This window comes from Ruditapes philippinarum, unplaced genomic scaffold (assembly GCF_026571515.1).
Source record: "Ruditapes philippinarum isolate M1 unplaced genomic scaffold, ASM2657151v2 ctg2441_1_1_1_1, whole genome shotgun sequence".
Classification (NCBI taxonomy): domain Eukaryota; kingdom Metazoa; phylum Mollusca; class Bivalvia; order Venerida; family Veneridae; genus Ruditapes; species Ruditapes philippinarum.
In genome coordinates, this window is record NW_026863907.1 from 143,483 (window position 1) to 171,224 (window position 27,742).

Sequence of the window (27,742 nt, forward strand, 5' to 3'; positions counted from 1 at the left end):
ATGTAATTAACTATAGTTCTAAGTCGCCTCGTAGTTAGTATTAGAAAAATATCCGTTGCGAATCATCATTACAATTTAGAGATGTTATATGACTCTACCTGTGGCACGAATATACTTGCCACTTGTTATATAATGGTTGAAGCCACTATAATCATATAAGATCTGCCTCGTATGTTTCTACTCTATAATTCATACATGTCCGTGTCAGCGCTATGTGTCGACGCTAGGATTAATTCTATATAGCGACTTTATATATATTTCGGATAGTTTGTGACCTGGAAATTAATCAGTTACTCTCCAGACGGCATCGGTAAGCGATATTTTACCAATCTAAAGTTCTTGGCTATACATATATATTCAGTGTACATTGAAACTAAAAAAAAACATACATATTTTGTATATCGATGTAATGATTTTATTTTCAGCTTAGTTAAGTAAAGATGAAATTACACCATGCATGTAATAAAAATTTACAGTTACAATATATATATATATGCTTGTCTATGTATATTAGATCTATATATGTGATATACATGCATGTTATGAATTGAGCATTATATATTACGCACAAATGAATATATAATTATATGGCATTATTATCCCAATGATGAAAATGCGATATGTTACATATTGTAATGTGGTATTAAACCTCTTATTTCGGCAATGATACTAAACACCCAAAGATAACTGCCGTCTAAGGAATGCTAGGGCAATTTGTTGTTGTCCTCGTCGTGGACGTCGTCGTTGCTACTGTTATTGTTGCTGCTGCTGTTGTTGTTGTTGTCGTTGTTGTTGTTGCCGTCGTTGTTGTTGTTGAGTTGTTGATATCAGTTGTTATAAGAGATTGAATCCATAATCATTATGTTTAAAGAAATTTCATTTATTATATTACACTCGATCAGTATTCTTTAAAAGAAAGTATACACATTTCACTTCACTTCTTGAAACCCCTTTTTGAAAAACAAATTCTGAAAAAAACGTATACATGTGACTTGTCTAGGATGTTTGCTATCTTCTTCTAACATAAAATGTAATTGTATTATTTAAGTAACTATCTCTGAAAGTCTGTACACATTGATTGTGTAATAAACACATGGGTACTTAGGGAATCAACAACGCATTTATATTTATTGAAGATACTGCATGGCGTGTAGCAAAATACATCATTTGATCATTAAAGTGTAGGTAATTGTTGATGCCTATATATAGTTTATGAAAATCTAAACATATCAATATAAAGTTTTGAAATTTCTAACATTATTCTATGTACGACTACGATTTTCTTAAGGGAGACGGACAAAAACCTAACAAGGTAAACTGTAAATAGTCTCACATAAATTAAATCTCTAGTCGAGAGTGGTGACATGAATGATTAGTTTTATTCAAGTTTAGTCAAGTGTAGCTACCTGAATGGTACTTTTCATTTTAGTTTAGTAAGTAAAGTGTGGCTACCGAAAGGGTTCATTTTATTCTAGTTTAGGCAAGTCAGACCGCCTGAATGGAACTTTTTATTCTTGTATAGTCAAGTGTGGTTATTTTATTCTAGTTTAGGTAAGTGTGGCTACCGAAAGGGTTCACTTTATTCTAGTTTAAGCAAGTGTTGAAAATTACAGGGTTTATTTTATTTTGATTTAGTCAAGTGTGGCTACTTGAATGATTCATTTTTTTTATTTTTTGACTGAGTCAGGTGTGGCTGACTCATTTTATTCAAGTTTATTTAGGTGAGGCTATAAAAAGCATTCATGTCATTCTAGTTTAGTCAAGTGTGGCTATCCAATTGGTTCATTTTATTCTTGAATGGTCAAGTGGGGCTGCCTTAACGTTTCGTGCTTTTTTATTTTAGTGAAATCAACTACCTAAGGGGTTTAAATTATTCTACTTAACTTTTTACCGCATGCGCATATTGTGAAAAATAGCCGTTTTCATTGAAAAGCCTCCTGTTACAAGTTCAAACTGCTATGAAACTATGAAAAATCTTCAATACTGATGAAACTTGGCACAAATGTTAACTGGACCATAGCCTTTGTAACAACATGCTCAATCTTAAATTTCCTGTTAGTGTGACTGCCAGGAGGGCTTCATTTATTCTAGTTTAGTCAAGTGTGGCTATCAAAGGGACCTCATTTATTCTTGTTTAGTCAAGTGTGGCAACCTAAAGGCTTCATTTATTCAAGTTAAGTCAAGTGTGGCTTCCTGAATGGTTCATTTTATTTCAGTTTAGTCCTTTGTGGCTCCCTTAAGGCTTCATTTATTCAAGTTTAGTCAAGTGTGGCAACCTGAAAGATTCTATTTTCTTTCTATTTTGAAGACTGATTGTTTCATTCATTCAGATTATTGCAGTTACAGAATGTGCATGTAGCTGGCATATTATCTCACCACCTCAAAGTAAGCGCACATGTTTGGATTACACTTCTTGTTGTTCTGTCAGGAGGAATCTTGATTTATTCCTGTTTTTATTAAAATAGACTGCTTCCAAGATTTTGTGCGATAATACGATTGGAAGGCGTTATTTTTAGTTTTTCGACATGACACAATCTTATACTAGTCATGTTTTTTTGGCGCGTAGAAAGTATGTTATACAAATATATGTGTTGTGTAATATTAAGAAATACTGTATGGTTATATTACATAGTAAACAAGGCAAGGCATGAGATAAATGCTTATATTGACCACAAAAAGTGTTTATAATGCCAGTCATAAATCTTTAAAAGTAAAAGAATATCATAAAGTTCTTGAACTCAATTAAATTCATAAAACCCGGTTTTGCATTTTGCAAGTAATAAAAAAGCTTTAAAGATAAATGTTGGAACGAAAAACTACAATAGCCTGTCAACATAGCATCTCTTGTGTATTTTGAGTTTTATAAGTTAATTTCTTAATACAACCACGAAGCAATTTTTGCAGTGAATGGCTTAACCGGACTTTTTGACATAAAAGGACTCAAAATATTTAGTCGAGATTTGTGTATCATTTGAAGTAGACCTTGACCAAAAACGTGTGTACAAGTTTCAGATCATTCGCATTCTCTCTGTTTTTACAGAATAATCCTTTTTAATGTGCAAAATGACATAAAATGAAAAGCGTTTAAACTAATTAATTCAGAGCATATTTCGTTATATCTTCTGTATATTCTTTTCCATTTGAAGTGACCCTGTTGACATTTGTAACTTAAAATTTACTATTTGGGGCTTTCAAACCATGACAGTGCAGATACTTTAACGTCTGCTTTCTTGGTTATGTGCCTAACTATTTCGTTTAATATATAAAATTATTGAAAAATAATGTACATATTGAATACAAGCAAACAAGCGCTTCAGTGACTTTGACCAGTTTTGCTAATTCAGCCGGGAAGCGTGCTCTGTCATTCATTGTACAATTTTAGTTTTAAACATTTACGTTTGTATAATGCAAAAGATCAATTATAACTTATGCGTACTTCGAGGAAAAAACTCAAGTTTGAATAGGAAAAAAACTGACTGTCTATAAATAATTCAGTCAAACACATAAAACATACATCTGTTAATTTAACAAAGAGCACTATAACATTTACAATACGAAGTGTCATAATTTCGCGGATCAATATTTAATTGCCATTAGGGAAATAAAATTAAAGGGGAGTTAGTTATTCTAACTCGTTGTGAAATATAATAAGAAAATATGCGCCAGGGCGGCTACATTCGATGTTACATGTATATTTATAATACTGCACGTATATATAACGTCGCTTTTCATTGGATAATCGTGACGTTTATATAGTTTATATACACGCCTGCTGTCAAATCTCACTCTTGCTGTAAAAAATATTCTTGCTGTATTATAAATTCGTTATAAATATTTCTGACAGGTTATATGGCCGCATATAAACGGTTGTCTACTATATGTTACCCTGCCAATAATATTTACAACTAATAATATACACTTAAATAAAAGCATGATTCAGAAATAAACACATTTCTAATGATAACATCTTGAATAATTACTAATTTGACAGGTACTTAATTTTTTGGATGGAGTTCAAAAGAACACTCGCAAAAATACTCGTGCTTATACGTTTTTATTTAGCTTCCATCAGAAGTCATACACGTGCGACGTCTGTAAAAACTCTAAGTCGTGTTATATTTAGAATTTATTATACATCAATGTATTCTTCAATGTATAATTCTTATCGGCCTATATTATTTTAATGGTCAAATATCATCCCACTCTGAGAATGTCTCCCGGGAAATATTTTTATATTTTTATATCTCCCGTGAAAGTAATGAATAGTTTTTTCTCATGTATCACCAGATATATCAAGTGAATAGTGGCTCTTAAGTATAACCTTATATATCAACATGGTGAACAGTTTCTTTAAGGGATCGCTTGTTATACAATGTACTAACCAGGTGAATAGTTTCTCATAATATTACCAAGTGAATCGTTTCTCATAATATTGCCAGGTGAATAGCTTTTCATAGAATTGCCAGGTGAATAGTTTCACATAATATTACCGGTTGAATAGTTTCACATAATAATACAAGGTAAATAGTTTCTCATTATATTACAACATGAATAGTTTCTCGTTATATTACCAGCTGAACAGTTTCTCATAATATTACCAGGTGAATAGTTTCTCATAATATTTCAATGTGCATAGTTTCTCATAATATTAAAAGATGAATAGTTTCTTATAATATAACCGGTTGAATAGTTTCTCATAATAATACAAGGTAAATAGTTTCTCATTATATTACCAGGTAAAATAGTTTCTCATAATATAACCAAGATAAAAGTTTCTCATAATATTACGAGCTTAACAGTTTCTCATGATGTTACCAGGTGAATAGTTTCTCATAATATTACAAGGTGAATAGTTTCTCATAATATCACAAGGTGAATAGTTTCTCACATATCGCAAGGTGAATAGTTTCTCATAATATCGCAAGGTGAATAGTTTCTCATAATATCACAAGGTGAATAGTTTCTCATAATATCACAAGGTGAATAGTTTCTCATAATATCACAAGGTGAATAGTTTCTCATAATATTACAAGGTGAATAGTTTCTCATAATATTACTAGGTGAAAAGTTTTTCATAATATTACCAGGTGAATAGTTTCTCATAATATCACAAGGTGAATAGTTTCTCATAATATTACAAGGTGAATAGTTTCTCATAATATCACAAGGTGAATAGTTTCCCATAATATCACAAGGTGAATAGTTTCTCATAATATTACCAGGTGAATAGTTTCTCATAATATTACCAGGTGAATAGTTTCTCATAATATTACCAGGTGAATAGTTTTTCATAATATTACCAGGTGAATAGTTTCTCATAATATTACCAGGTGAATAGTTTCTCATAATATTACGAGGTGAATAGTTTTTCATAATATTACCAGGTGAATAGTTTTTCATAATATTACCAGGTGAATAGTTTCTCAGAATATCACCAGCTGAATTGTTTCTAATTATATTGTCAGGTGAAAAGTTTTTCATAATATTACCAGATGAATATTTTTTCATTATGTTACCAGGTGAATAGTTTCTCATAATATTACTAGGTGAATAGTTTCTTTTATCTTTTATGCTTTTATGAATAATTACATATAACCAACAAGGTTTTTAGCATACAGTTATTTCACATGTCATTTGGGAACAGTCAAACTGTTGGCCCGAGGGGAGGGGACAGTGTTTTCAACTATGACTTAATACGAGTACTAAAGGTTTCCCTCAACTATTACCAGATATACCAACATGGTGAATAGTTTCTCTCAAGTATTACCGTCTATATTAACCAAGTGAATATTTTAAATTGTAGTATTACCAGAAACACCATTCGTTTGAATATTTGTTATTTTCTGGTTTACCCGCTAAGTAAATGTGTTCTTATATCCACTTGATGAATAGATTCAAATAAGTTTTACTAGATTTATCAACCTTTGAAATAATTCTTATAATTGTTTCTCTCAAGTGAACCAGAATTTTAATCCTTGTGAATATTTTCCAGATATTTTCACCTTAGTATAACCAGATATATATAAATATGGTGAATAGCCATTTTGCCATTATATATAAAGATGATGAATTGTTTGGCTTAAGTATCACCAGATATATAATCATGCTGAAAAGTTTCACAGATTATATAAGCATTGTAGTTAGTTTCAAGTTTAACCATATATCGAAACATGATAAGAATGTTCGATACAGTTTTATGAACATTGTGAATAGTTACGTTCTAGTTTTCACGGTGAATAGTTATGTACAAGTTTGATCAGATATCAAAATATGAATAGTTTTAAAAGTTCGTTTTCATCAGATATATAAACACTCCAGGTTAAACCAGATATCTAAACTTGGTTAACAGCTTGTTACATCACAGTTTTATCAGTGAATAGCTACGTTCCAGTTAATATCAATATGGTGAATAGTTTCGTTCATTTTTTACGAGATATATAAACATACTGAAAAGTTTCGAGATCTATTAACATGGTGAATGGTAGTCTTTTAATAGTGTTACTAGATATTAATTAGATATTGATTACCCGTAGCATAGTTCTTTCATGAGTATTTCCAATATATAGATTTGGCGAATAATTTTGCTAAATAATTTATTGTCCTAAAGTATAAAGAAACATTTGTTTTGTTCTGTTTACACGATTAACATTATCTCATTACACATATTACAGATGTTTGTGATTGAGCACAGATTATAACTTATTATTTCCAGATGGATTTTTGCGTATTTCTTTGTAGCTATTGACATGCCTACATATCTTACAAATTAAATGTAGAATATAGCAACGAGACAGATGTATGTACATAATGTGAAATTTTTCATTGTTTTTTTTTCCTTCACGCAGTTTTAAATAGACATGTACATGTACATATATAATCATTGTGGCACCGTTATATGTCGCAACGCCACTTAATGTTAAACTGCTGCCAAATGTTGCACCATTGCCGCTAAATATCGAAACCGCTGCTAAATGGCGCAATATTTTCTGCTGTTAAAAGTCGCAATGGTAACGTTAAATGTCACATGATTTTCCCTTGCTGTTAAATGTCGCAAGATGAATATTCACAATAAGTTAGCTAGTGGGATATTACAATAAACATTAATAGTAAATATTTGTACATATTAAGTAACTTTTTGACATAAATTAAGAAATGCCCCACTCCATCTACGACTCAAGATGAAAAATGCTTTTTTAATCTACAATGGGCACATTTTAAAGAAATATTTCAAAGGCGTATCCTTTGGATAGTCTTACAAAATATGTTATGTCTGTTGAACAAAAATGTTAATCTAGTTCTACATTATTTAATATGACATTTTTATGACGAGTTACTAATATTTTGTTCCATATCACCCTCCACATATAATTATTTCATGGTTTGTTGTCAGACGTTATGCGTAATACTATCAACATGAATATTCATGTTATTTTATGGTATTGCACACTTTACATTATAGTCATACGGTGGCACAGAGGTGACATGTGTGTGTTTTTATTTATCTCGTGCACACGATTTAGTATGTTACGGCCACGAGTTACGTTGCCGTCAGCACGAGATAATTAAGTCGTGCGCACGAGATACTAAGTCGTAGGCACGAGATAATTAAGTCGTGACATTTTAACGATAGTGTTGTGACATTTAACGTCTTCATTGCGACATTTAACGGCAAAACATTTTGAGACATTTAGCGGCGGTTGCGACATTTAGCGACAATAGTGCGACATTTAGCGACAAGTTCGACATTTAACGTCGTTGCGACAAATATCGGCGCCACAATCATAACTAACAGTGTGAAATAACATTTTAATAAACGCAACACATTACCAAACGACAGTGCGATATTAGCGTCGAAAGGCATTGTCGCGATGTCACTTCGCATTGTCGTGTGTCGACCGTCTCGCGCAACGGACGTCATTATAATTGGTACGATAAGGACACCGTAGTTACATGATTATTTTGATCCGTCCATCGAGATGAGCATTCTAACTTGTGAAAAGTAGCAAAGGTCTTTTCTGTCCACACTCATCGTTGCCATTATGAATAAACATATATGAAATTTGTGATTAAGAGACCGTTCTAAACTCGTTTCCGTGGTGCAAATCGGGGTCGATCGTGGTCGGCATTAGCAATCCTCGACGAATTTTCACAGTAATCTATTCCGAAATTTGACGGAAAGGACCGAGAAGATGCGATTTTCGCATTAATGTAATGAGGGTATTAATGTGTAATCACCATTCAACGATATTTTTGAAAATTTTAAGAACAATTCAAATTCAACGGTGTTATTTCTAATTCCAAAAAAAGTTTTGTTATTAATCAATTCTGAAAAAGAGATTATTAAAGTTGCTACCGTCGTAGAATTTTTCACTACGGAGAAAATAAATAATCAATGAGAAAAAAAACAAATCAGATTGAGAATATTTCGCCTCTTACATGTTTTACGGTTTGATAATAATCGCCGGCATAAGTAAAAACAACCATTTATGTCATTTATTCCTTTTTAATTGACGTATCTACTTTTTAAAGATATTCAATTCTCTAGCTTTTAAATGATAAAAAATACAATACTTATCTTATTCTCACCTATACATATTCATTATCAACATCTCAAGGGTAACTGACGTATTTTTAGCGTCAACGACAACGTTAACGCCTTTTTACGTTTTCTTAAGAATGACATTATGGTACATGTACGTTTTCTCGTGCCGGTGCACGTGGTCAATGTATTTTCAGTGTCATAGGAAAATATAAAACGCATGCATCAGATACACCAGGGTCTAAAGTGACCTTCCTTTAAAGATCTTGGATACACATTAAACATAATAGAAAAAAATGATCTATACTACTTTTCTCATCAAGTGCACACACACACCGAAGTTGCGTACATTCGATTTTTACAGACGTCGTATGCATCCTGTAAATTTGCTGAAGGATAGTTCAAAGGATTTAGGTCATTAAAGCAGAATACACCCAGAACCATGCAAACTTTCATGCAGAATCATGCATATTTTCATGAAAATTTTCAAAATGTATGTAAAAGTAAAATACTGTGAAGTGAACTAAGAAACGGCAAAAGTTGCAAACGGCACTAACAGTCAATTACCAAAAAGAGGTCAAAATATTCAGAAAAGGTCCTAACTGCGTTAGTAACGCAGTACAAATATGGTGATTTATACTGCAAAATCAGTCATTAATCGCACATAGCATGTAAATTATTACTTCAATCCTGAATCCTTTTACTTTTTAAAAAAAAAAACATTTCTTTCAAGTTTGATTTTCTTGAAATATTTTGGCTCATCATGAGGCATGCAGCTTTAAAAGGAAATACACTATCATCTGGCCTGACATGTTCTTATTCTTGACCACAAACAATGATGAAGAGGTTCTTGGCGGGTTTGAATCATCCATTAATATCACCCATAATTATGGACAGGGATTGGTGACGTCAAAGCTTTAAGTGATGACTTTGTAACAATTTTGTACTGTTGTCATAATATAAGACTTCTTTTTTTTATTTCTTACCGCACGGATCGAGGTGATTGTAATGTGACAATGAATGGCTGTTGGTGTGATTTTCGAACATTTTACGCATTTTGATTTGGCCGTTTATGACAGCTGTGATGGAAGATTCAATACAAATTTCTAAAAATCAATGAAAATTGTCTGGAAACTCTAAGACGAGGGTCTTCAGTACTGAAAATATCTGACAGATGACAGGTGTTAAGATTGTTGGCAGTCTTCACTGATTGATTGGCCTCATTTATTTGCGCTAAAATGCTCCTTATATTCTTTTCTAAAATTTGGCGGGAAAGAAACATCGGTGATTATATACCTTTTATATCAGTTATAAGTTATAGCTAAAGTTACATATTTTTTTTAAGTGTGATGAATGATATTAAATAATATAATTTTGCGAGATGACGTCAGCGATCCGACAATTCATTTTTCAATGCCTGCGTTTATAATAAGTACAGTGGCTTTCAAAATAATGCGCGGACTGTTACATGTGTTAACAACGTTCAGTACTTTAACTTGAAATATTTTGGAACGCTTTTCATGCATGCCTTAGTTAAGTATGGTATGGTCCTTCGTGATCACAGATTCCAGCACTTTTAGTGTTGAAGATTTACTTCTGTTGCTTTTTTGCAATAAATACTGTTATAGTGATGTAGTATTTTGTATGGAAGTCAAATTACTACTTTGTCTACATTTTGCTACATTCTTTACAATTACTTTTAAATTCAGCGTTATTTTCTTGAGATGTCAAGCATCTAACATGTTTTAAAACCATTATCTTCACGTTATAAAACTCGTGTTTGTCATTTCTAAAGATTTTTTAAAAATTTGTTTCTGAGGCATAATGTGCCTTTCACCACACTTATAACTACATCTAAGGACACAACTTCTATTTTAAATATAACAGCCAGTCTCCCGTATTTTACACGCACCACAATTTATAAGCGATCCATAAAACTCACGGAAAACACGTGCTATTCTTCTTTCACAAAATGAAAATAAACGATGAAGATGTAAAATCAATTATGGTAGGCTATCAAACTGAGGCGGTATCAATTTCGCATGGAGGTTAAAAATAATTGCAAAATTTTATGTCGATGCAATTTAGAATGTTTTGATTTTGAGCTTAAATCAATAAGTAATTGTTCTTGGTATTTGGAAATTTTGAGACCATCTCGAATCTAACTGTGAATAAGTTATTTCTAATGTCATTAGATTTAGCGATATTGATCAAACTGCAGGCAGAATATGGGATGATTGAAACGACTTCACTCTATATTGTTCAAGGCATTCGTCTAACATGTTAAGTTCTTCGTTTTAAAATGGATAGCCTTTTTCAAATATTTTGTTTCAGAAATTGCTTGTGACTAAGAACTATCGTCTGTTTAGAAAATATTTAGCAAGTTCTACAAAATCTAGCTCAAAAATGTGTTGATATTGACATGACTCGATAATATTTAGCCGGCTCGACAATATTAAACCGGCTCGACAATATTGAACCAGCTCGACAATATATTTAATATTGACAAGACTCGACAATGTTTGTTATCACTGAACTGACTTGACAGTGTCCTTTGTATCACACTTGCTGGACAATGATGTTAATATTGGACTTGATCAACAAAGTTTGTAAATATTGGACCGGTCCAATAATGTCGTTGCTATTCGATCGGCTAGATAATGACGGTAATATGGAACCGACTCGATAATGCTGTCAGTTTTTAATCGACCTAACAATGCTGTCAGTTTTGAACCGGCCGGGCAATGCAGTCAGTTTTTGAATCGTCTTAACAATTTTTTTAACATTATACCGGCCCGACATTGGTGTAAATACTGAACAGTTCAACGGTTCTAAATCATTAAATGCCATGAATAAATGTTTCAGCCTTTTTATAAGCGGGTGTTTATGATAACTACACAAATGGGCAACTATTATTTCTAAATGCTAAATTTTGTGCCGTATTATCAAAATATAGCTTTGGGGAATTCTTATAAGGATTGAGGCATCAGAATTGCAGCCACTGTTTATCCCCGCTTGATTGTAAGAGGCCACTAAATGGGTTCGAATAACTGGAATCTTTCCAGCAGGTGAGGTGGTTTTGACCTCTGGTGTTGCTTTCAGTTTGTAACACCCGAGGTAAGCCAAAATCATTTTTTTTCTGTTTTGGCGCTACATGACCTTAATTCTGTTGGTGCGCCGTAGAACCAAATAAAACAACAATTTCGGTGTTGTATTTGTATAAATAATATTACAAAGTACACTTTACATGTATTCTAACAACTGTTATCTATATGTACATTAAATCACTTTTAACTACTAGATTAACTACTATCCAATTTAAGATATTGAATAAATCGAGCAAGTTTGGTGTTTTCTTTCTAACAATATTATTGGTAATCTTTGTGTTTTTATAGCAGAAGCTGTGGCACAGTCTGTCTGAAAGCAATGTTTGCACCAAAAGCAATATATAACGGTCTAAGTAAGAAACAAACTATATCTGAAGCATAACAATTTTCAAGGAACATGTTACTTCATGTGGAATTTACGTTGACAACTGTGTGTTCTAAGTGACGTGTTTTCACATATGCGTCATTTAAATAAACATTTTCTTTATGGAATCGTTTGAAGTTTTCAGAAAAATATTTGAGGCTGGAAGAAGTAAGTTATAATATTTATATCATTTATGTACTCCGTTTTTACACCTAAATATCATATATAGATAGTGTACTTATACTATATTGTCATTATGTTAATATCATCAGTATAGATATGTTGTTTAGTATATTGTTTTTGTCATCTGAATATTTGTGTGACCTCGTTAAAGCCATTTATATACTATTTTATAACATTAATGTCACACTTTTTAAGTCATTTGTGTCCTATTTTATGACATTCGTGGGCCATTGTGATATTCATGTGACATTGCTAAAATCATTTGTATTCAATTTTATGGTATTCATGTGACATTGCTAAAACTATATTTATTCTATTTGATGGTATTCATGTGACATTGCTAAAATCATTTCTATACTATTTTATGATATTCATGTGACATTGCTAAAATCATTTCTATGCTATTTTATGATATTCATGTGACATTGCTAAAACTATATTTATGCTATTTCATGATATTCATGTGACATTGCTAAAATTATATTTATTCTATTTTATGATATTCATGTGACATTGCTAAAATTATATTTATTCTATTTTATGGTATTCCAATGTGACATTGCTAAAATTATATGTATGTTATTTTATGGTATCATGTGACATTGCCTAAAAAATTATATATATGGCTATTTTATGGTATCATGTGACATTGCTAAAATTATATGTATGTTATTTTATGTGTATTCATGTGACATTGCTAAAATTAAATTTATTCTATTTGATGTTATTCATGTGTCATTGCTATAATCATTTGTATGCTATTTATGATATTCATGTGACATTGCTAAAATTATATTTATTCTATTTTATGGTATTCATGTGACATTGCTAAAATTATATGTATGTTATTTTATGGTATTCATGTGACATTGCTAAAATTATATATATGCTATTTTATGGTATTCATGTGACATTGCTAAAATTATATGTATGCTATTTTATGATATCCATGTGCCATTGCTAAAATTATATTTATTCTATTTTATGGTATTCATGTGACATTGCTAAAATTATATGTATGTTATTTTATGGTATTCATGTGACATTGCTAAAATTATATTTATTCTATTTTATGGTATTCATGTGACATTGCTAAAATTATATTTATTCTATTTTATGATATACATGTGACATTGCTAAAATCATTTGTATGCTATTTTATGATATACATGTACCATTGCTAAAATCATTTGTATGCTATTTTATGATATACATGTACCATTGCTATAATCATTTGTATGCTATTTTATGATATACATGTGCCATTGCTAAAATCATTTGTATGCTATTTTATGGTATTCATGTGACATTATAAAAATCATATATGTGACAGTGCTAAAATCATTTGTATACTATTTTATGGTATTCATGTGTCATTTCTTAAATCATTTGTATACTATTTTAAGAAATTATTGTATACATTTTATGAAATTCATGTGACTTTGTTTAAGTCACCTTTATATTATTTTTTGACATTTAAGTTACATCGTTAAAGCCATTTGTTTACTTTTTTGCTTTATATTATATATTTATAATATCGTCATTGTTTTATCTTGGTCTGGAGAGAAAAGGGAACATTTTATAGCAAGTCACATCGTTACAAAGGTTATAATAGATATAAGAAGTACATGAAGTACAACATTTGTTTAGATGATTTACATAGATGTACCTTGGACAAACAATTTTTAGATAATGTGCATAGATGTATCTTGGACAAACAATTTTAGATGAAGTACAGATATTTTTCTAAGTTGGTATTATGTTGGCAATGACTATGAAATTTCAAATTTGCTCTAATGTGATGACCAGACGTGCATGGATACAACACAATTTTACCGTCATTTGGAATGAAATATTGTATTAGATATAGCTTTATATCCTTTATATAAATCTTATGAAAAAATATGTTTTAATGTAAACTGAATAAACTGAAGCGAACGTAGAGCCTAATTAAATTTTTTTTTAAAAATGAAATTTTAGACTTTAGATTTTTTTTTATTGCAATTTCTCGTTAACTTTCCAAATTAGAAAACAAAGAAAATGTTATAAGTGTGCCCATATAGCATGGCCATTTGCTATAATGCTTCAACAATTCCACAATAAACACATTTGGTTATGTGATATATATGCGATATATAATATACTCCCATGTGCATATTATAGGTTGAAGAATCTTTAACAGATGTGCAAACATTCTTTGCGAGTGTTCATAAAGAAAAAAGAGGAGACACATAGTTATTTGTTTTAACTTTAATCGAGTATTTGAAATATGAAACTTATAACCAGTATGAACATTTTCTGTGGTTTGAAATTTCTATGAAATAGATTATTGAATAAATGATTTCATGTAGAAAATGTTCTTATTGTCGGAGACGGGCCTTATATCTTTCTACATCAATTTAATCTTTTGAAAATATATCTGTCTTTATAAATGTGTAAATAGGTTCATGCCACAATTTGAAGTTATACTATACACCATCTCATTACATCAAATAACTTTATTTTGTATCTTTAACCATGTACTGTTGTCCCATCTAGCATTTTGCCGTTATTTCAGTTAGTTCTAGCGTTATAGTAGAATACAGGTCAAATGAAAACAAAACAATTTCAAGTATAGAAACGAAGCTGATTTGTCAACCAACCACTTACACACATAATGTTAGTATTGAAATTTCTTACGGAATAATAATTTAGCTTTAGTCTTCGAAAACTATACATATTATCAGTTTTCTTCTAAATGAATTCCATGTCAGAAATAGAAAAGAAGTAAAATATGAAATGAGAACTTTCAACTGCGCAAATTTCTGAAATGTAAGCCTCACCACGCAAAACATCTGAATTAGACAAAGTCATCTTTCCATCTGGACAACAGCAAGCAACCACATTAGGGAAAATTTCAAAATATACGTACTGACTGAATAACGAACGGTGCAATCCATAACCACGGACGTGTCTGTTGATCTTGGACTGCACTGGTTGCATTGGTAAAATCTTTTTTTCGTCATGACCAAGAACGGTTAAGCAGAACAAATTTTAATGGGTGATGGATGCTCCGCTAGGGATAAAAAGAAACATATCTTTAAATATCTTGATCTCGTAAAATAATATTTTAATCAATTTACAATAACACTTTAAAATCACTTGTCAAGTTTACTGAAAATATTGGTAAGGCACATATAAGGGGTCATTAACACGCTCTTCAAATCATATATGGCCAAATTGTAATCGCTAATTTTGGAAGTAAATTATACATGTATATATGAAGCATTATTTTTGTCGAGAATTTTAAAAAGTTAATGTTCTTATATCAACTTAACTATAAATGTTCTATATAGTGGACACACGATCATAACTTTGAAATGTTTTGAAAATTGTATTGGAAACTTAATTTCCAAATCTGGGAGAACGCTCATCACAGCTTGGGATGTTCGTCCTTTTGGTGTTACTAAATATAGATTTCATAATCACTTCCGTTTCAATACAGGCAGCTGAAAATCAGACAAGTCTTGTTATAAAACTGTGGTTAGTATTTAATAAATTCTACATGCTACGGAAAATTACAATGGAGTCATATGAGTTGTTAAAAAGGTTATTTGATCTCGAGAAAAGTAGGTAAACTAATAAAACTATTAGCTTGGGAGCTTTTTGATATATGATGTAAATACGTGCAACTCATGGATATGTTTATATTATTGCAAGTACAATATGTGACAGGTTAATCGTGACTACAATCTGAAAAAAATATACTGAATTTTGTTCCAAAAAAATAGGGTTATGATTTATCGTAAGTTTGCTCTATACTGTATGGTTTTATTTTATATGTGTATATGTACATGTATATATAACATTTTCTTTATAAGTTATAGGTGGTTAGATTTAGTTTGCGTTTCTCACTTTCAAAGTATAATTAAAGAACTTTATTTTAAGCTTCGAATTATAATGAAATTATGAAATGAAATTATCAATGATTTATCAATCATAGTGTTTTTTGTTTGAAATAGTTTTGGTGTGTACTTACATGTATATGTATAAGTGGTAGTTATACATGAGTAAAATATAAGATTATTATAATGTTATATCAACTTTTCTTGAAACTTGGCAGGAATAAATATATAAATGAGCCGTGTCACGACAAAACCAACATAGTGTGTTTGCGACCAGCATGGATCCAGACCAGCCTGCGCATCCGCGCAGTCTGATCAGGATCCATGCTGTTCGCTTACAAACCCTATAACAAGTAGAGAAACTGATAGCGAACAGCATGGATCCTGATCAGACTGCGCGGATGCGCAGGCTGGTCTGGATCCATGCTGGTCGCAAACCCATTATGTTGGTTTTGTCGTGACACGGCTCAAATAAAGACACGAGGCACGCAAAATGCTACCTAAAGGCCTTCAGCGTACCAGTTTTATACTGTGACTGAACGGGTACGCTTAAGAAAACGCCGTAGGGAAAGTGAAAAATCGTGCCAGAAATCTGGCATGCTCGTATTCATTCATTTAGCATGCCATGTGGTTAAGTGAAGTCGATGTATAATATGTTCATTAGCCAAGTATCTACATAATAAAAGAAATTTCGAACATAAATAACATACTAAATTCCCGATAGTTAAAAAAAACTTCAGCTCTTTGTCGCCATCTTGCCGAATATGTTTGATCACGTAATTGAGTGATTGGCCTTTGCGGGTTAATCTGCACGGACGGTTAATACAACAATACCACGTGCTTTTGACTGTTGTGAAACAAAAATCAACTAAGGTTCGTACGGGTTTTTGCGTATTTCCAAAGTGTCATGGTCGACAAAAAAAACGTTGAAACCAGGGTTTCGCTGTGAAATAGGCAATTTAAAAAACAGTTCTAGTTATTTGAATAACAACACTTTTCTTCTCCAACACCTTACAACGACTTATCTCGCCAACACCCTACAACAACTTCCCTCGCCAACACATAACAACAACTTCCCCCCAAACACATTACAACAACATCTCTCACCAACAGCTTACAACAACTTCCCTCACCAACACTTTACAACAACTTCACTCACCAACCGATACAAAAACTTTCCTCACCAACACCTTACAAAAACTTTCCCCACTAACATCTTACAACAAGTTCCTTTGCCAAAACTGTACAATATCATACCTCACCAACACCTTACAACTTCTCTCACCAATGCCTTACAACAACTTCCCTCACCAACACCTTACAACAACTTCCCTTACCAACACCTTACAACAACTTCCCTCACCAACACCTTACAACAAATTTCCTTACCAACACCTTACAACAACTTCCCTCACCAACACCTTACAACAACTTCCCTCACCAACACCTTACAACATTTTCCCTCACCAACACTTTACGGCATTTCTTAGTAGCATCTAGCAAAAATTTCTCAAACGCACCTCGTCAAAAAAAAAAACTCACAACAACTTCCCTTATCAACACGCAACAACAACTTCTCTCAACATCTAACAAAGCTTCTCCGCTTTTTGGCGGGTTCAGAAACAGCCAGCCTGAGCGTTTATGGTATAGATTTCAAACAACAAAAAACCAAAGAAATTCATACGATGAGTTAGTTGTTCAAAGGCAAGCTTCGCAATTTTCTGGGGGAAAAGTTATGTTCTTAAAATAACAGCAAATCGATTTTTGAAGCCAATTTTTGCCACTGTTTTGGGCTAAAACAAAACATCAATTTAATTCCGGCACAGAAAACATAATAAGCTCTAATATGGAACGTTTATTGATTAAGAAAACTCGAGGACGGAAAATTTATTGTTTAGAGATGAAAGTGTATTACCAAACCTGTCATTATAGAATATCTGATGAGATATTCCTGCCTTTCTTGGTAATTTACCACTATCCATTGCAGATAACCGGCTGCTGTAAATGATATTTACAAGTAAAATATACGAGCGTGATACGAAAAATTACTTAATCGCCTAAAGACGCTACAGCATCATTCTGTTCTGTTCTAACATCGATATCCGCAGACAAAAACTTCTTCCTCGGCACAAAACAAATATAGAATTATCTTACTCTTAAAAGTCACCATATGCGAGCGGTGCTGAATAATTTAACTCTCGTTAACGTGGAGCGGAACATTCGTGCAGGTTTTAGCAAATTTGTTTCACAAATATATCCTAATTTTCCCCCTCTAATGTAATAAAAAAAAAGCATGGATGCTATATCTAAGTAAGTCGTATTCTATACTGTTTGATTCACTGCCTTCCTTCAAACTGAAAACGGCATAGTTTTGTGAGATTAAAAAAAGGAGATATTGGATAATAGGACTCTTATTAAATTATACGTCCACTTATAATTGATCTCTGCTAGATGTACACGTGGTTGTATATTTTATAACCAGATTCATGTTGGATGTGTTCGTTTGTTGTTGTTGTTTTGATGTTGTAATGATTGTTTGAATTGTTTCTTTTGTTTAGTTTTTGATTGATGATGCTGTTGTTGTTGTTGTTGTTGTTGTTGTTGTTGTGAGCTATGGTGATAATCCATTTCCCGGCGTCCGTTATGATTTTTTTAACTTAACCTTTCGTCCAATAGTGACGAAACATTACAGTAATGATCCTTGGGAGGCCCTCTAAGAAAGTTGCTCAAATGATTCCAGACCGCTGAACAAGATGGTCTCCAGAGCTAAAATGGAACAAAAATTAAAACGACATCTCCACCGCAACCACTTGATAGATTTTTATTAAACTGTACAGCAACGATTAATAAAAAGTACTGAACTTAATCATACGAAAGTAACGAATTTTATAGTGCGACAATACCGAACTTTATCTTACGACAATACCGAACTTTATTATCCGACAATACACAATGCCGAACTTCTTATACGATAATACCGAACTTTATTATACGACAAGACCGAACTTTATTATATGACAATACCGAACTTTATTTTACGACAATACCGAACTTTATTATACGACAATACCGAACTTTATTATACTACAATACCGAACTTTATTATACGACAATTCTGAACTTTATTATGTGACAATACCGAACTTTATTATACTACAATACCGAACTTTATTATACGACAATACGGAACTTTATTATACGACAATACCGAACTTTATTATACGACAATACCGAACTTTATTATACGACAATACCGAACTTTATTATATGACAATACCGAACTTTATTATATGACAATACCGAACTTTATTATATGACAATACCGAGCTTTATTATATGACAATACCGAACTTTATTATATTATATGACAATACCGAACTTTATTATATGACAATACCGAACTTTATTATACGACAATACACAATACCGAACTTCTTATACGATAATACCGACCTTTAATATATGACAAGACCGAACTTTATTATATGACAATACCGAACTTTATTATATGACAATACCGAACTTTATTATATGACAATACCGAGCTTTATTATATGACAATACCGAACTTTATTATATGACAATACCGAACTTTATTATATGACAATACCGAACTTTATTATATGACAATACCGAGCTTTATTATATGACAATACCGAACTTTATTATATGACAATACCGAACTTTATTATATGACAATACCGAACTTTATTATACGACAATACACAATACCGAACTTCTTATACGATAATACCGAACTTTATTATATGACAATACCGAACTTTATTATATGACAATACCGAGCTTTATTATATGACAATACCGAACTTTATTATATGACAATACCGAGCTTTATTGCGACAATACCGAACTTTGTTTTACGACAATTCTGAACTATATTACACGACAATACCAAATTATACAATAACATACGACAAAGTATCCTACCAAGGGAAGCTATCGTTGATGGCTTAATTTTGTTTGTGTATCAGAGTTCTCTCCCGTCCTTTCATTCATTCAGTTGATTTTTTTTTCATTATTTGAGTTAATCTATTCAGAGTAGTAGAAGTATATAGCACTTTAATAAGGTTATTATATATTTTGTACCATGTTTTAAGTATTCCTACAAAGTGATGTATATTTAAGAAATGTACTTAGTTTATATTGGCTTATGCAAGGTTTATTTTCAGGTAATGTACACAAAAGTAATATAACATATATTTAAGTATTCATATTTTGTCTATTTTCAGGTAAAGTTCATAGTTTATATAACATACATTAAAGTATTCATATTTTGTATATTTTCAGGTAAAGCACATAGTTCATATAGCATACATTAAAGTATTCATATTTTGTATATTTTCAGGTAAAGCACATAGTTCATATAGCATACATTAAAGTATTCATATTTTGTATATTTTCAGGTAAAGCACATAGTTCATATAGCATATATTAAAGTATTCATATTTTGTCTATTTTCAGATAAAATACATAGTTAATATAACATACATTAAAGTATTCATATTTTGTATATTTTCAGGTAAGGCTCAGACAGGTACGATGGGTAAGTCAAAATTATTTACATTACTTAATGTTTCAATATCTATGTAACATAGTGGATATGCCGCTTTAAGGAATTGACAAAAATATTATTCGTCGAATTAATTAAACAAGTGAAAAAAGGTATTGTTGATTTTGATGTTTTATTTGTTGTATGTAAGTTATATTGAAACTCAGTATATTTGATGTTATATTTGTTGTATATAAGGTATATTAAAACACAGTATATACATGTACAACTAAAGTCAAATTATAAAAAGGGAGACTAAACAGAGGTCTGTCTGTGTTGTCTCCCTTGTAAGCAAAATTGAGTGGAATTTCTCTCTAACGAAACATATGTAAACTTGACGTATGTTTTTCTTACAGTAACGTAAGTGAAAACAGAAACAAAGAACATCGTTATTCCTGGAATTGTTGTTATTTCTTAAATGCTTGTATACGCAATTAGTGTTGTTGTTGGTACAGGGAGATTATTCTTCTACTTACAATTGTTTTCTTATCGTTGGTTGTTCCCCTTTAATATCGCCTAATTGACAACGCGTCTTAAGATGATTATGATATTGTTCTTTTTAAAAAAAAAATGATGACCTTTTCAAATGTTTTGTTTGAAGTTTTTCAATGTTTGGTAAATTACGATAGCAAAAGGATTTTAGTGCTCAAAATTTTAGACTACTTTAATACTACAAGAGGCAACGATGTCATTTAACTGCAGTATTAACAAAAAACGAAAACATAGAAGAGCTTCAACTGATAATGTTTTGCGCTTAATCGATTCATTTTTATTAACTTTGATTAGATATTTCGATATAATTCAATTTTATTATTCACATGCATGTGAATTTAATTCATTTGCACCTATGTTCTTTCCTAAAAGGCTTATTATGTCTCAGAATCTTTTTTATATAATTTTTTTTTATTTCTACAGTTTCGAAATACATACACATTTGCTATTTACATGAACTATCATTAGTTCTGCTGGCAATTGGTATAATTACAGTGAATTGGTATTTTGTATGTAGGTCAAAATACTACTTTGTTTACAATTTGCCACCTTTACGATACATAACTCATGTCAAGCTCTACTTTTTGCAGTTGTTAAACATTTAACATGCACTTAATCAATTATTTAAACATTATTAAACACATGTTTGACATTTCTAAAGAAATAAAAAAGAAATGGATTTCTGAGGCATAAAATGTGCCTTTAAATACGGTAGATGTCGGGTTGACATTTTTATACATCCATTAAAATGTGTCAGAAAGTAAATTTTATCTTACTGTTCAGGAAAAAAAATCACGTGAAATGTGTTTTTTGATTGTTTACCAAAGAGGCGAGAACTCTGATCGGCTATAGACAAGTTTACATATGAGAGTTGTTTCCCTTACTTTGTGTAATATTTTTTTTAGTGTTATTATAACACTGGTAATTGGAAATCGTTGTCCAAACCCGGTATTATTTAAGCTGAATTATTTGTCTTTCTCTACCTGAAAAAAAATCATTGTGAAGGTACTATTGCTTAAGAAATGTGCACAGAACAGAGTCTGAATTCCGCTTGTTTAGACACTCTTTATGGCTGTTATTTCACTGTAGTCTCTTGTAACACGAGAAGATGGCGTCAGGTTACTTTATCATTATAGTAATTATGCGTTTGTGCTTATAAAGCATAATCATTTTACAGAGAGCAAAGGAGTAATATTTTTTTAATGGTTTACAAAAATATAATTTGTAATATCGCATTTTTCTCGATTAGCAGTTTCACCGTATACAACTTCCGCGGGATGTAGCTCTCAGGGGCGGGGATACAAGTATTCAGATATGCTGTCCCATCTATAAGAATAGATGTATGCAGTGTGTCGGTTCAAATCCCGCCAAAAGTACATATTCTTTATGTTTGTCATTTTATTTCTGAATAATGTCAATAAGATTTGTCCAGCTTTGTAATTGCATAATATTGCCTTATATAAGATTGGATAAGGTCGTTCGAAAGTAAATCCAATTTTACTAATATAATTACTATCTGGTTGTTATTGTGGTATCATAGTTTGGGGACCTTTCAATTGAAAATGTGTCAGAGTTAAAGCGTATACATACACATGCACAGTCTAGAGCATGCCCATTAATTGACTCATTTTTTTCTGGGGTTTATGTATTGAAACGACAGAGAAAGGGATAGTCATATAAATATCATAATAAATTAATCAGATGCTCTTTCATTGTTTCCATTTTTGTGACAACTAGGAACGTGTATATAAAAAAATATGCCTATAATAAAGATATGATAAAAAAGAGAAAGAACATTTAAACACTCGGCAATCAGATTTATACTCGGGGGTAACTCCCAATCGTACAAATCAGATAGCCTCGTGTTTCGATGCTCTTTCTATAACTTATTATTAATATTATTATTTGTATGTAAGTTATATGAGTAGTAGTTGGTGCACAAAGAGATAATCGAGCAAGTCAAGTCAACAGATGGTTTTAGAGAGCGCTGCAGTGCGTTTTAGATTAGAAAACATTAATTTCATGCAATTGTCGTCAAATCCACTTTAGAAGATCGGATTCTATCAAGAATAAATCAATAAGATCCCCCGTGAAGACATTTATTTTGCTGAAAACAGTTAACCCACACGTTTGTATTTTTTATATTAACGGTTCTACTAACTAAGCAGGACATGTTAAAAGAGTGCATGAATTGTTCGTGACACTGGAGCCAGGAAAAACGCGTTTCTAGCTATTAACGCGGAAAATCATTTTTTCTCGTGACATTTTCTATTGGGCTTTACGTTCATGTTTGTTTTTAAAATAAAACGATTTGTCGTGGTTAAAGCTAAGTTAATGAGAAATGTATGTGCGAATACTTTGGGTGACATTTATTAGCATACTTTTTCAAACAATATCCATTACTTTGACTATACAAATCGGAAATTAAAATCGAAAGGAAAACCCGGGCATTGATTATATATGAAAAAGTTGAAGAGTTGCGGTTCTTACTTTAAAATACAAATTAACATTAATGTTTAAAAAATTCACACAAAAATAAAAACTTCAGAACGTTTAAATGAAGCTAGTTTTTTTCTCACATGCTATTCCAATCTCCTACGCAGTGATCTACCCTTACAGGATTAGATCTCTGCCATCACAACATTTTGACGATATGAATTTCTTCAATTTTTATATTTATTTTAAAAAGTAAACACGGTTTTGCTAATGTTTCAAGACCGATAGGTGTTAGATGTGAACTAAAATAAAAAATAATTTTGGAAACATAAATATTATGAAAATAATTTGTAAAAATTTTAATACCGCACCGTCTATTTCCAAAACAATGACCCCTCTCGAAAGAGAAATCATTCTAGTAATTATTAATTTCGACTCTACGCTTTACAAAAATCTTTTTTTTTCAATCATATCGACATATTTGAGACCAGAGTTCAAGTTTTAATGTCGCTGTTTATTACAGATAAAACATTTTTTCAACGATTTCATTGGCGTATACGCCATTTTTACACAATCATGTGATAAGACCGTCATCACGTGATTTGTGTGAAGGCAGTGGTTACTGGCCGTAGCGTAACCGGTGCGCGGAGTTTGATGCTATTAATCTACCATCTTTTACATATAGAGGATATTTGTTTAGTTCAGTGTAAGATCCGAATATATTTCACCGAGTGAGCACCAAAAGGTATATTTCACGAGTGGCGCAGCCACGAGTGAAATATGAACTTTTGGTGTTCACAAGGTGAAATATATTTCGATCTTACACTAAACTAAACAAATTTTCTTTTTATTACATGCAAAGAAACGTTTTAAAAGACATTAAACCTAATACTAAATGAAAAGCGCGCCAAATAATAATACAACGTGACGTCATTTACGACGTCACGTCATTAAGTTGGTACCCAGTACTGTGCACGCTGATATTTCACTGAAATAACGTAAGGGGCTTAAATTCAAAACAGTGAAATTATCAAAGTGGTAATTCCACTGTTTCAAACAGTGAAATTATCAGTTTTATATCACTGACATATTTCTATAAACCACCGAAAAGCATGTAATAAAGTGATTTAACTGTTATGCATCAATTTTGTATTTCTTGTTTCTAAAAATCCCTCCATTTTCACTGTAAGAAATACTTCATTTTTTTACATAAAAAAAATTGTTACAGAGTTGCCGACACAAGTCAAATCTAATTCATTAAAAATATACATAAGAAAATGCTCCCAGCTAAAACCTGGTTTTACGTTGTCTGTTAACGTAATCAAAATAACACGTTGTTTTAGAATACGCTCGTCTAGTTTATGTTACACCTTAATGTCTACAACATCGTCTGCTTTGGTTATTCATGCACTAAATGACCTTGTACGTACCTGCTTACCTACATATTTCAACTTTTGTTCCAAGAAACAATCATATATAATTAGCATTATACGTAAAATACACTTACCCCCAGCTTTTTATGTCCCATTTATCTTATAGATCTAATTTAAAGAACACGTTTGGACTGAAAATTTATAACGCATATTATGTAGCAACTGTCAATAAAAGTTTTAAATAATATAACACAAAAATGCCAAATGTGTCATTCAGTACTCTAATTATTAAATTAATGTCAAATGTATTCAACAAAGCAATTAACGTCTAATGTATCATAAAAAGAATTAATGTAAAATGTGACGTAGATGGACATTAATGTCAAATGCTTCATACAGGGCCATTAATGTCGAATCTTATAACATAGCCATAAATATCAAGTGTAACTTGCAAACGTTAATGTCAAATTTATTGTACGGCCATTTATGTCGAATATTATATACAAGACAATAAATGTCAAATGCATTATACAGGGTTTAAATGTCAAATGCATTATACAGGGTTTAAATGCCGTATGTAATATCCAGGACAAATAATGTCAAAGTTAAAGTACGGGTCCATTAATGTCAAATTAACATACTGGGCCATTAATGTCAAATGTAGCCTACTGGACCATTATTGTCGAATGCATACCACAAGCATTAATATCAAACGCATTACATGATCATTAATGTCAAATGTGGCATGGGCCATTAATGAACTAACCAGAAGTAAAACCGTTTGTTCATTTTGTTATAATTGTTTTTACTCGATTTGTACAGCGTTCCTTCGTCACGTGATAGTTAAAAGTAGTTAAACGTCTTTCACGTGCTTTAATTTACTAGTACTTACAGATAAACATAGTATGATTGTTAGAAAAAGTGTTCTCCTGATTCAAGTTCTTCGGATAATTTCTTTTAGGAATGGCATTATTGGGAATTGTTTTTATTTGTAGGGTTGAAATATATACCTTCTGAGGGATGTCATTATTTCTTTAACGATGTTTTAACCGGTGTACTTACGTGTATATTGAATTCTTAAACGCAAATAGGAAAATATCGCATGCTAAATCGAACTTGACACGTGTCTGGGCAGTTTCTTATCAAATTGGAAATAATAACCGTTTGTGGAGCCTTGTATAAAGTCATGAAAGTCCCAGTGCGTGTTAAATATGAGGACATTGAAAATGAAAGATGTTGGAAACAGAATGATTCTGACTCTGACGTACAGTATCTGTACTTGAAACACGAAGTCTTCTTACTGTTTATGCTTCTTTGAAGAGGCTATCTGATTATTAATGTGTTAACATTGGAGTTTTCTTAAAGACTTTTTACGTTTGTTTGTTTTTTATCAAAGATTGTGCCTTTAATTGAAGTGTGTTTTACAAGAAAAGCTCTTTATTTTTTGGGAGTATAATTATATAGAACATTGCATGATATGTACATCATGTGTTAAGGCCAGATAACTTTTTCAAAAATAACTCATAAGGTTTCTGTATAATTTAGCACATTTGTTGTTTGTTGTATGACAAGGTTACGTTTATGGGAAAAAATATATGAGATAATAATGAGATAAAATTATATGAGATAATAAATAGTTAAAATATATGAGATAATATTGAGATAAAATATATGAGATAATATTGGATTGAAAAATATATGAGATAATAAAGAGTTAAAATATATGAGATAATAATGAGTTAAAAATTTATGAGATAATATTGAGTTTTTTTAATATATGAGATAATAATGAGTTAAAATATGTGATGATGAGTTAAAATAATGAGTTAAATGAGGGAATATATTGTATGAGATATGTACGACGAGATACCCAGCAGTGACGAGGAAGGACAACAAGATGAAGGGCAGGTTGAAATGTCCTTCTTAGAAAGGATACATGCCCGATGTTTAAAATGTTCATTAATAGAATGGATTATTCTCTGCTTTTCATCAAAAGGTAAGTACTTAAACAAGGTAAAACATAGGCTTCTTTGTGTAAAAAAGGGTTAAGTAAACAATTTTGAATGTTTTGCTCGCTGTTGAGCTATCATCCTCAAAATGTATGCCATTTGTATGGAACTTTGTTTTTTGCTCAATTTTAAAAAGTGGGGAGCATACTGTTATGGAATTGTCCGTCCGTAAGTCCGTCTGTACATAGGACGTTCTCCAATCAATTTCTTTAGAATGTATAACATGTGGGTTTTTTAAATGGGTTAGGACATTGTCCATGGTCAATAAATGTTCCTTATTGATTTTGAGGTTATTGTGTCAAAGGTCAACGTCACACTTACATTTTGGAAAACTTTATAGGGTGATGCCTATGGCAACAATATTAATCCTTTTAAATACTGGGTCCTTAGGTCATAGGTCAAAGCAACAAAGAAACTTATTGGCCAAACAATAATTTAAGAATGAAATAAGACCAGGTTTGTTAATATTGGTTCGAGCAATGCCCATGGCTAGTAGATGTTGATGCCATTAAATCAAGGTCAAACACAATAACACGTGACGTGGAATACGTTTCCTTAGTGATAGGTTTTTGAAACTTTTTAATTATAATATATAATATATGCTAGCATTATGTACATGTAAGAAATGTTAAGACCCGTTTGCAAATAATAGGAAAAAAGTTCTAATTAACAAATAAACTGACTCACATACGTGCTTTCAGTGCTTTGATTTACTATAATAAGTCTATTTACCGACGATTTCCGACGTTTTGCGAACACCCAATCTAGACACTTTCAAAAAGTCT

The 27,742-nt window shown here is 31.5% G+C and overlaps 1 protein-coding gene across 7 annotated transcripts in view; it reads left to right on the forward strand.

The window, feature by feature from the left end:
* LOC132723775 (Kv channel-interacting protein 4-like) overlaps nt 1-27,742 on the forward strand; it is a 253,491-nt gene that overhangs the window by 123,089 nt on the left and 102,660 nt on the right. For 4 of the 7 annotated variants that reach the window (XM_060708552.1, XM_060708550.1, XM_060708549.1 and 1 more), the window contains one exon: nt 20,618-20,641. The exons of 1 other annotated variant lie outside the window; for it this stretch is intronic. In XM_060708552.1, the coding sequence (XP_060564535.1) occupies nt 20,618-20,641 (24 nt within the window). Of the gene's footprint in view, nt 1-22; nt 311-20,617; nt 20,642-26,787; nt 26,945-27,742 lie in introns of those variants that run through there. 2 more of the 7 variants (XM_060708558.1, XM_060708551.1) reach the window with 2 other exon arrangements.